The 12,269-nt window shown below is 40.7% G+C and overlaps 1 protein-coding gene across 1 annotated transcript in view; it reads left to right on the top strand.

Annotated features, from left to right (window-relative positions):
* The window catches only part of ntsr1 (neurotensin receptor 1 (high affinity)), a 64,483-nt gene extending 52,684 nt beyond the window's left edge, over window positions 1-11,799 (top strand). Inside the window, exon 4 of the mRNA XM_030733777.1 lies at window positions 11,544-11,799. Coding sequence (XP_030589637.1) covers window positions 11,544-11,799 — 256 coding nt within the window. The remainder of the gene's footprint in view (window positions 1-11,543) is intronic.
* Window positions 11,800-12,269: the final 470 nt, after the last annotated feature.

Raw genomic sequence — 12,269 nt, 5'->3', positions numbered from 1 at the left:
TACATATATATTATGAATAATGAATAATTATGAAAATAGTTTATAACAGAGCACTTCGGCTCTACTTCTACATAACCTACAATTTATAAGTATATTCTAACTATCTAAGTAACTAGTGTTGTCAGATAAAAAGTACTACCCCATACCATTTTCTTATGACAACTTGATACAATTACAAACTCCAGTTTTGTATTTTAGTAGTACTTTAAAGTTACTTACTAGCTTATGGGTTTCCACTTAAGAATTGAAAAGACGAGCAAAACTAATAGCACAGCATGTAATTAACGCTCTACTTCACAGCATTGTCTTAGGCCAAGGTTTTCTTTATGGGCATCTACTTAGGAAGTGAATCGCTCTTCCCCCATCACTCCAACACTGACGCTAACAGATAATCCAAGGTTCCAGTTGCCTAGGTGATCCTGTGATACAGCAATCAATGATAGCAGTAGTTTGAGTCACTCATTGAACCTCATTGACTTCCAGTCATGTTTGGTCTCCACATCACTGTGTGGATGTGCCTTTAAGTTCTATGTCCACTACATATAATCAAAGTATCAAAGAACAGTCCAATTAGTTGTGGGATTTATTATCTTCATCATTTGCAGGTTGGACCTCTTTTTCTGACACATCTGATAATTGTTCAGAAATTCTGTTTTTCTTTTCATTACCTCAGCAGAATGTTATGCGGTAATGGGTAATTTTCAGACATGTTTACCGTCATTGTGTCAGGATGGTATCACATATCACATATTTTCTCTCCCCTCAGCCCAACCAGTCGCGGCAGATGGCTGCCCCTCCCTGAGCCTGGTTCTGCTGGAGGTTTCTTCCTGTTAAAAGGGAGTTTTTCCTTCCCACTGTCGCCAAGTGCTTGCTCAAAGGGGGTCGTTTTGACTGTTGGGTTTTCTCTGTATTATTGTAGGGTCTTTACCCACAATACAAAGTACCTTGAGGCGACTGTTTGCTGTGATTTGGTGCTATATAAATAAAAAATTAATTGAATTGAATTTGTATTTTATGATTTAACTGACCCAATGACGATATTTTGAATGGAAGAAAAGACCACAGTTGGGAAATCGTTTCTGATTGTGAGGACAGTGAGATGGATATCAGTGAATTTGAGGATAAGTGGAAATCCAAAAAGAAAAAAACTTTGAGTTGAAGTGAAACAAACAGGGTTTTAAATATTGCTTCTGTGGTTGTGGCTATTGTACTCATTTACATACAGTTAAATGAACATGTAAATAGAGAAAAATATAGAGAATTTAACCATATAATTTAACATGTTTAAACACATTCCTGTGGGGATCAGTGTGAAATGTATTCTCCAATGCCACATTCTCTTGATGATTTACCATTAAGCAGGTAGTTTAACATTTTGTTATTCATTACAGACCCTAACCTTGGCTTACAACCATACCACCTTGAACACGCCCGATCTCTAAACTGACTACGTTATAAGGATCTTTGATGTGACTCAAATTGTTCAGAAGGCTTTGCAAAGAAATAATATTATCCATCAATTTTTCTGTGTCTGCCACTTCATGTCATAGCTGATTTCTATCTCATTTGATGTCTGACATCTCATTTCCATGTAGACGTTAGCTCCAGTGTCTGCATGCAAATGGAGAAAAGTCTTGAGTAATGGCATGCAAGCAAGTTCTACACCAAAGGTCTTACCCTTTAATTGAAACTTTGACAAAATATGCATAAGTTTTCTGGAGTGGGTGAGTCTGAATACTGAAACAAGCCAAACTACAGAAAGAACTTGGAAAAAAATATCACCCAAAACACAGTCACTTTCTAGCTGGTCATGTTAACTACTATAAAGAATTCTCCACAAAGTATGCCAGCAAATGAATTATTGAAAAAGCCTATGACAAAAGAGAAAAGAAGGTAGGAAATTGAAGGTATGTGAGACAGCTTTAACTGTTTTATTGATCTCTCCAGCTAGACAGCATAAACCATTGTTAATCATTTTCACCTGCTTTGGTGCAAATTTAAGTAACAGATATACTGGATAACCAACAACAAGACAATAGCCCAGAAAGGGAATTTTGCTACTGTCTTTGTCACTACTGGTAGCATGGGATGGTATTTGCAACCCCTACAGGTTGCACTGGCCCAGTTCCTACAGGATGGCACAACCACATGTGCTGTAAACAGCAAGTTTTCTGAGTCACTGCATTTCACTGTTTTAACATTGTTCTTAGCATTGTTTTTATCAGTGACAATAAAAATGCTATTCTATTCTATTCTATTCCCCACCATAATCTCAAGAGTGTGGAGAAGATACCAGGAGACAGGCACACACATACTGTACCAGTCAAAAGTTTGGGCACTTGATTTATTTACATCTGCATCCATCTACATCAATAGATAATTTAGAATCACAAATTAACATGACTTTGGGCTGGACAAGGAGAACATGTAAGTTCCACACAGAAACCTGGAATCTTCTTCTCGTTCTTCTGGGAGGCAACAAAGAGAACAAAAAAAAGAAGAGCATAGATCACTCCTATGTGTTGACTCAGCAGAGAGTTCTATGGGAGAATAAAAGTCTGAAAACTATACACGTTGCCTGAGAGCCATACTGCATTATTGCTTAATTGTTTTAACATAACTGCATTATTGCTTAATTTTGTGTTCTCCTTTATCAAGAAAAAAAAAAAGCTCAAACTAGAAATGAATGTTACCAATACCAGACTACAGGAAATGAAGTGTCTGTGTGCTCAGAATTTTGTGGGGAAGAACCCCCCGGCCATGCTTGTCATGCCCTCCCATCAATGTGCAGCCAAAACCTGTGTTCACTATCCTGCCTTTCTGTTTCATTTTCATGTTTCCAATCACATTCAGTCTTCATTATTACTCAACATAGTGGCCACGAGATGTAAATAAATATGTCACTGTTTAATTCATTAATTTCTTTTTCTTTTTTTTTTGTTAGAAATTAAATCAAGTGACAAGTCATAGAATACATAAATGAAACAAAGTGAAACTAACATAATCAGCCACAGGTGTGTGTGTGTGTGTGTGTGTGTGTGTGTGTGTGTGTGTGTGTGTGTGTGTGTGTGTGTGTGTGTGTGTGTGTGTGTGTGTGTGTGTGTGTGTGTGTGTGTGTGTGTGTGTGTTAGATTACAGCTGCTCTAACTGTTACCTTCTATATATCATGCTCCTCTGTTTATTTGCAGAAACACCCAAAGTAGACTTGTTATTATTCATAATAATTATTAATTAAAAATAGTTATTAATTTGGTTATTATTTATACTCATGTTGCCATCATCTACTTTAAAATAAAAATGTCATTCTGTAAAATCAATGATGATGGTGTGTGCCTGTTCCACACTTCCAAGGAAGTAATTATCGAGAGGCAAGCATCACTATTATTCTCTCAGTAGGTTTTTAGCCACAGGCACCCCAGTAACTGCAGGGTACTGCTTCAGCATGGCTGTCATATAAATGGCATGAGTCAACTCTCATTTTTGACAGCCATCTTCAATATCAAATGTAAGGAAGTGTTAATTTTGAGGGGTTTTTTGTCCTGTATTGGGAAAAAGCAGAAGTTGAATCGAGGTGGTTGGTCGCAGTCAGCTGGAAAGGATATTTTAATTCTGCTGCTAACCTGCTAAGCTGCTCTTGGCTATCAGTTTTGTTAGGCACTCAGTGGAAACAGAAGACAGACAGAAACAGTGGCTGAATGGATGGAGCAATGTGTGATCATGCAAATGTTGTCACCACACTGTGACTTCTACAGTGACAAGGACTCCAGTATCCATGTGTGCATTTAGTTTGGGCATTGGTCTGTGTAGATGAACTCATTGCATTCAGTGATAAAGGTAGTGGGGATGGTGCATGGTGTTCACATCTGCAAGCATCTCTTCTGCTGGGACTCTGTCAGTGGCCACAATCTTCATCTGCTCAGTTGATGCATCTGTCATTACATAGCATCATCTAGTTCACTACTACTAGTTCAGTACTTTGATAGCAGCTGCCTCCTATTGATATTATTCCACTGAGCTACTAGATGCTTCTTGGTCAGTGTGAATAATGGCTTTCTCCTCATCCATAGTTGCTACATATGTTGCATACAACCCTTCTCATTGGGTTAACTGGCATGGTTGCATTGCATCAGTTCCGTATTATTAGTCCTTGTCCATATACAGTGCCAGTCAAACATTTGGACACACTCACAACTTTTGACTGGAACTGTATGTCTTGTTCCAGTAGCCCACTTCTGGTTCCTCAACATCTAACACAGAACTTGTTAATCCAGGTGATATCCATCCTTTGTGCAAGAAGCACAGGATGAGCACTGCCATTGCAAAAATGACCTCTGGCAGGCCACTGGTGTGAATGTCTCTGACCAAACAATCAGAAACAGACTCTGTGAGAGTGGCTGGCACCCTGTGCTTTTCACAGATGAGAGCAGGTTCACCCTGAGCACTTGTGACAGACATGAAAGGGTCTGAAAACGCCATGGAGAATGTTACTCTGCCTGTAACATCATTCAGCATGACTGGTTTCATGGTCAATCAGTGATAGTCTGGGGAGGCATACCCATGGAGGGAAGCACAGACGTCTACAGGCTAAGCAATGGGACTCTAACTGCCATTACATATCGGGATGAAATCCTTGGACCCATTGTCAGACCCTACACTGGTTCCTCCTGGTTCACAGCAATGCCTGGCATCATGTGGTGAGAGTATGCAGGCAGTTCCTGGAGTAACCAGGAATTGAAACCATTGACTGGCCCCCACACTTGCCTGACCTAAATCCAACAGAACACCTCTGAGACATTATGTTTCTGTCCATCTGAGGCCACCAGTTTGCATCTCAGACTCTCCAGGAACTCAGAGATACCCTGGTCCAGCTCTGGGAGGAGATCCCCCAGGACGCGCTTCTGTCATGACTTTTTGTTTTTTCCCATTGACATCTTTTTTTGGAAGTTTGGTCAAACTTACTAGCTAAAAATAAATTAATAGAATTTTACTTAAGCTTCTTCATGAAACTGACAGTAATGCATCTCATTACTTCTGTCTGTGTGTCTATTGTATGTTAGTTGACATTAGTGCATGCCATGCCATACTTCTAACAGTATGCTTACTGAGCATACTTTGTTTAATTTAAATTGAATGTCAGACTCTGCACAGATAGCAGGTTAACAGACTCTATTCAGTAAATTGATTGAAGAAATGCTGGTAAAAAAGTTGGTTAAAAAGTTGCCTCAGTTGCTAAATCACCCTTTCTAACAAGTAAACATTTGAGCTTGTTACTGTAGGCAGGCTAATACAAGAGCCTACTTGGAAATGTTTATAGATTAATACCGCACTATACATTTAATACATGTATAAGCTTATTAAAGGTAAGAAATGTGAAGAAGTCAGTTTCTTTTTTCAGAAGTCAGATTTTATCAGCACAGATAAGGTAAACTTGTTTTGTGACTAATTGAGGGGTAGGGAGGTGTTCCATAATTTGGGTAAGGAAGTGTTGATTGTTATGCGTCAGTGCAGCAGAAGTTTCTCATAACAGAAAATAATGTAAATAAAGACATAAATGAGCAAGGCATCGAGGTGAATGAGGATATCTTTCCTTAACTTGAAACAGTTGAAGAAGTGTGCTGTCATCTACACTGATGATGGTAAGCTGACTGAATATTATATTTTTTGTTTGTTTTGTTGCAGAGATGTGTTTAGCGATTTCTATGTTGTCTGTCAAAGACACCATTTTAATGTTTTTCTGATATTCTGACCAGACCATAAACCACACACAGTAAATGGCATCATCTACAGCAGAGGTCCCCAACCCCCGGGCCGTGGACCGGTACCGGGCCGTGGGACATTTGGTACCGGGCCGCACATATAGAATAAATAACTTAAATTATTTCCGTTTTACTTATTATCTGCGCCTAAACTATATTTTATTTTGAAAAATGGGCGGATTCGCTCCGTTACTTCCCTCCATGACTTCCTCTTGACGTGTCAAGACGTTTCTGCTCACATGATACGTCACCGCTAAAATTAAACCCAGAAGCTTCAGGCCTGTCTAACGAAATCGGTTGGTTGACCTACATAACGCTTCTTTAAATTTTTGAGTGCTCAACAAGAGTAGAAAAGCGCTATGTAAGAACTAGTCCATTTACCATTTTTATTTATCAACACCGGGGATAGCAGTGAGGTAGACCCAGCCATCAAACTGACTCTCCAGCGCTTGACACCGCGGCTCTGCAGCCACGCTCCATGTGAAATCGGCCGAACCCAGTCAAACCAGAAGCCAGCAAAAATGAGTATCAGAAAAACAAGCTCAGGGGGCTTACACTGATTCAGTGTTATGGTGAGTTGTATTTTTCATGCGCTTTATACAGTAAAAATCACCTAAGTCGAAGTCGCACAAATCGGGTTTTCGCTCTAGTTGGATGGCATCTGCAGGTCCTGATTTTTCCTAACATTAATTCCAATAAAATCATCACATAAATCCGTCGGATATTCACCTACCTCGGATGAAAAATCTGGTCCCATTGTAATAAATTTCCAGTTAAATGTGATCGCATAAACTGGATGAGTTTAGCAGCAAATTCTATATTAGTTCTATATTAGAATTACATGTGTTTGATTTCTGAACATACAGTATGTCATCTGTTACACGTTTTCCCACCCTCATCCTTCACTTATTGTTTTTATTAGTGTCTCTCTACTCCACTCATCTCCTGCTATATTTCATGTAATATTAAGTGTTGGTAAAAAAAACAACAAAGATGCAGGTTTTTCACCTCCTCTGTGCATTTATACAGTAATATTTAAACAGTATGACATTCACATTTTCATATTGGGGTGCAAATAAAATGTAAATGCTCCTTTTATTTAGGATTAATTTCCTGTCTTTGCAGTTATCATTGCAAAACAGATATTCTGTGCCTTTTCCAACCAAATGAAGATTAGGTTTGTACCACATGGACTCGAAAAGCCGATCTTACTCCAGCCTTTGTAATAAACGTGTTTTCTTCCCTTCATCTTGCTGGAGCTTTGACGTCATTAATAAATCTGGAGGCTGGCGGGAAGCCTACAGTACAAACTTGGAAAGACTTCCTCAAAAGTTGATCTGGTAATGACATAGGAAGGGTTTCTGGTGGTGGACCAGCAAGGATTAAAATGAGCATTATAAGGTCAGAGTAATACAGTGCAAGTATTTGCCCCATTCCTGATTTCTGTTGTTTAGTTTTTTGTATATTTTACATATTTCACATCATCAAATAAATTTTGATATTAGACAAAGATAACCTGAGTAAATAAAAAAATTCATTTTTCAATGATGATTGATAATCAGTGATTATTAAGGATTAAAAGCTTCTCATAATGCAAGGTAGGTTTCAATAACTTTTTCCTTTAATAAACTAAATTATCATTTAAAACTGGATTTTGTATACACTCAGGTTATCTTTGTCTATTTTTTTTTCCTTTGTCTAAAACTGTTTCGCAGCACTGTCACCGTATGAGCTGGTGGAAAACAAACATTTCTTTAGCTTTCTACCTAATGGAATAAAACAAGCTATGACTCCCACTTTCATTATATATTGCTTTCTTCAGTTAAGCAAATGCACTGCTTTCCTTAGCCTTTTTGAGTCTCAGGATTTCACTGTAGGCAAAATACATAATTCAGGGTTAATCAACATTCAAATGGGCCACATTTCAAACTGGAAGAGAGAGTTTTGCGTTGACACAGGACAGTTTTGCTGGCAGAGTTGTGGTTATTTGGGATGATAGGAAGATAACAAAGGTTGCTCTCAGTAGAAAGTGCAGAGGGAGCTCCCTTTGAGGCCTTTTTGAGGAAAGGATCCTCACCTCGCTGAAATTTTAAGCAGCCTTCAAGTGATCTGTTAAAAATGCTAGATATTTATGATAAAATGATACTTGGTTAAATTAATAATACATCTTTTCATTCAGAAATATTTATGTTCATGATAACCTTTATAATTCAGTAATCTAATGTTTAAAATGAATATTAACCACCCAGCAGCTGTTTGTTTCTGTGTGTGTGTGTGTGTGTGTGTGTGTGTGTGTGTGAGGCATTACTCAGTCATTTAAATGAATTCAATCTTCAGTCACAACTTCATGAATAATTACACAAATGTAGATTTTTTTTTACAGTTACTTTATACCAGTACTGCAAGTTTTTAGTTTAATAAATACTCTTTACCTAAACAGAATTTACTTAATATGGTGGATATATATAGTCGAACCTCGGATTCAGGAGGAACAATGCGGTTTTCGTCCTGGTCGTGGAAGGCTGGACCAGCTCTTTATCCTCTCAAGGATATTCGAGTGTGCGTGGGAGTTTGCCCAACCAGTCTACATGTGCTTTGTGGACTTGGAGAAGGCATTCGACCGTGTTCCTCGGGGTGTTCTTTGGGAGGTTCTGCGGGAGTATGGGGTGTCTGGCCCATTGTTGCGGGCCATTCAGTCCTTGTACAACCACAGTGAGAGCTTGGTCCGTATAGCCGGTAATAAGTCGGATTTGTTTCCTGTGGGTGTTGGACTCCGTCAGGGCTGCCCTTTGTCACCGATTCTGTTCATAATTTTTATGGACAGAATTTCTAGGCATAGCCAGGTGGCGGAAGGGTTCTTCCTTAGTGGCCTCAGAGTCACATCTCTGCTTTTTGCAGATGATGCGGTTCTGTTGGCTTCATCATGGGGGGGCCTCCAGCTCGCAGTGGAACGGTTCGCAGCCGAGTGTGAAGCGGCTGGCATGAGAATCAGCACCTCTAAGTCTGAGGCCATGGTCCTCAGCCGGAAAAGGGTGGAGTGCCATCTCCGGCTCAGGAACGAGTTCTTGCCTCAAGTGGAGGAGTTTAAGTATCTCGGGGTCTTGTTCACGAGTGATGGGAGAAGGGAACGGGAGATCGACAGGCGGATCGGGGCTGCTTCTGCAGTGATGCGGACGCTGCACCGGTCTGTCGTGGTGAAGAGGGAGCTTAGCGTAAAAGCGGGGCTCTCGATTTACCGGTCGATCTACGTTCCTACCCTCACCTATGGTCACGAGCTTTGGGTAGTGACCGAAAGAATAAGATCGCGAATACAAGCGGCAGAAATGAGTTTCCTTCGAAGGGTGGCTGGCCTCTCCCTTAGAGATAAGGTGAGGAGTGCGGCCATCCGGGAGGGGCTCGGAGTAGAGCCGCTGCTCCTCCACATCGAAAGGAGCCAGTTGAGGTGGCTCGGGCATCTGATTAGGATGCCTCCTGGCCGCCTCCTGGGTGAGGTGTTCCAGGCATGTCCCACCGGGAGGAGGCCCCGTGGTAGACCCAGGACACGCTGGAGAGATTGTGTATCTCGGCTGGCCTGGGAACGCCTTGGGGTCCCTCCGGATGGGCTGGAGGAGGTGGCTGGGGAGAGGGAAGCTTGGGCTTCTCTGCTTAGGCTTCTGCCCCCGCGACCCGGCCCCGGATAAGCGGAAGAAAATGGATGGATGGATGGATGGTGGATATAACTTTCTCATTATCTGAGGCCATATATTAGCAAAATATTACAATTTTATTTTTAAAAATCCATTTTAAAAACTATAAAAATCAAAGACAGATCATACAAAATATGTCAATTGTTGGTAAATGGAAAGGTGATTATATAGCACCTTTCTACTCAGTTGAGCTCTCAAAGTGCTCTCTGAACCCCATGTTACCCCACTCCATTGGAGTGCAAGTGTTTGTGTAAATGTTAGAAAGCACTTAGGCACAGATTAAAGCACTGCATGAATGTGTGTGTGTGTGTGTGTGTGTGTGTGTGTGTGTGTGTGTGTGTGTGTGTATGATTGGATGAATGACACTTGTAGTAGAAAGCACTTTGAGTGCTAAACTGAGCACAAAGATGCTCTATACATCCTCTTACCTGAACACTGCAGCATCCGCCGGAAGTCAGCGAGCATGGCTTCTGTAGTCCTTCTTCTGTAGTCCTTCTCTGTCAGTGATCCTCCGTTAGAACGATAACTACCTTCTCGACTGACTACGAGGTGCAGACGGCCCTTGCTGGCCCATATCTACAGGCCTGAAAACCGCTAATAAAGTCAGTAATTACCTGATAACATCCGAAGCGGGTGAACTAATGCAATTACCTGGACAGCAACGGGAATACGCGTGACCATGGTCACGGCCGATGGGGGTCATGGGTACTGTAGTTCATTTATTTATTCATCGTTGGTTCATGGATTTAACACAGAGGGAAAACGGCTTCAGACCACGGAACTCACAGAAAAAATTGGACACCGAATATAGCACTAACCATAAACACGTAAATATAAATTTAGACCTAAAAAGCCCCACAAATGTCATCGTTACAACCATAAGCAGCACCCCACATTAAATGAAACAAGGAGAAATTCATGTCAAAAGGAAAAGTGGCGGTTAAGGATCGCAATTAAAGGCATAATTCAGCTTCTGAGCTTCCAGTTCAAAAGAAAAGGGGGAAAAAAGGGGGACAGGGGCAAAAAAAAAAAAAAAAAACTATACTGCAGCTTAGAAGCCGTGCTCAGAGGCACGAACTTTATCCCACTGCATTTCAGGCAGGTTAGAAGTCGTGCCGAGTAACACGAAAAAAAGAGGGAATTCGTGTTCATGAGCACGAATCAATAGATTAAATTTCGTGACTACTGCACGAACTGCCGTGAGACCGGGTTGGCTCAGCGCAGCACCGCTTCTTTTTTAACCTACTGTATTTATTTACTTACTTAGTTAAAAGATGAAGTGAAACAAAGGAATCTTTTGGTGATTCGCAATGGAAATGTGTGAAAGGTCATACTGACAAAAATTTTAGGCATCTATTTTAGGTTTTCAAAACTTGATACTTCACCAAAACTTTTTTGAATCACAGAACTCAACGTTTTTGTTAAGAAGGCGCCACCTTTTGGTGACAGTCTACAATTGAGGGAAAGGGGTGTGTTCATGCTGGAAAGTAGATACGCCCAGGAGAAGGAGGGGGACTTCCAGCCCGACGACAGCCGGACGTCGGCCAGCTGGGAGCTGGACTTCAGCTGGCCGACGTCTGGCTGGATGCGGCAACATTAGGTGGCTGCATCTGTAAGTACCACTCCATTTATGACTGTTAGTCCCAGTCCATTAACCCACATATGAGTTCCAGTGTTCTTTAGTACAAATGAACAGAAGTCAGCAGGTCAAAGACATTGTGAGCAAACAACTCAAAACCCTCAATAAGTCATTGGGTAAATTCCATAGACAATATTTAAGACTGTGGTAAAGTTAGTGTTTCTGTCATTTTGAGTTTGTTTGATTTTTTTGCTGCTTTTTTTTTGTTTTTGTTTTTTGTTTCTTTGGTTAGCAGAAGTCCCATATTTGGATGAGAAAATGGTTTTGGATTTTATTTGACCTCATGAGCAAATCTATTGGGGACTGTTCAGGTGCACTAACTTCATTGTACATTTTGCTCTTTCATTGCTTGTTTTATTTGCCATTTTTATGCAAAACATTAAAAACAATCTATATGTACTTAGCCCAAAACTTTTGATACATAACTATTTCCATATAACTCTCTCTTCTGTTTTCTTGCAGTGACTTATACGACTTCTACCACTATTTCTACATGCTGACCAATGTCCTGTTCTACGTGAGCTCAGCCATAAACCCAGTCCTCTACAACCTGGTATCAGCCACCTACCGTCAGATCTTCTTCTCCACGTTGCGCTACTTCTGCATGCCCTGCCGCCACACACCCAGGAGGCAACCCTACCCCCTCAACCGCCACTCCATCAGCATCTCCAGCAGCCACACACTCTCCACTAACATCATTAAAGAGACAGCATACTGATTAAGCTGTAAATAAACACATTTTCTTTCATGTACCATAAATCCAACCATTGCCATGTCTTGATTCCATCTTCACAGAGGAAATTGTGGCATTGGGTTGGAGAATGTGGTCACCACCATTGTCATTTGAGGTCAAATGTTCACTCACTGACTATTTAATTTCAGACACATTTTCTCATGTGTTATTGTGTCTTGTATCTTTATCCAGCATATAACACGAGAAAAGTGAAATTGTGAAAGACAAAAAGAAAGTGCACCTCCTAAAAAGGAAAAACTTTTTATAGCATCAAGTCAATTAAACCTCTGGGATATTGATCTGGTCAGTCCAGTAACAGACGGGGGTGTTAATCAGTTTCAGCTGCTTTGGTGTTGATTAAAGTAACAACAGGTGCACTAGAGGGACACAAATCAGACAACTCCCAAACCAGGAACATTTGACAGATGGAGGCTACTGACATTTTTCCCTAATCA

This window comes from Archocentrus centrarchus, chromosome 7 (genome assembly GCF_007364275.1).
Source record: "Archocentrus centrarchus isolate MPI-CPG fArcCen1 chromosome 7, fArcCen1, whole genome shotgun sequence".
Taxonomy (NCBI): domain Eukaryota; kingdom Metazoa; phylum Chordata; class Actinopteri; order Cichliformes; family Cichlidae; genus Archocentrus; species Archocentrus centrarchus.
This window is presented reverse-complemented; position numbering and strand designations above follow the sequence as displayed.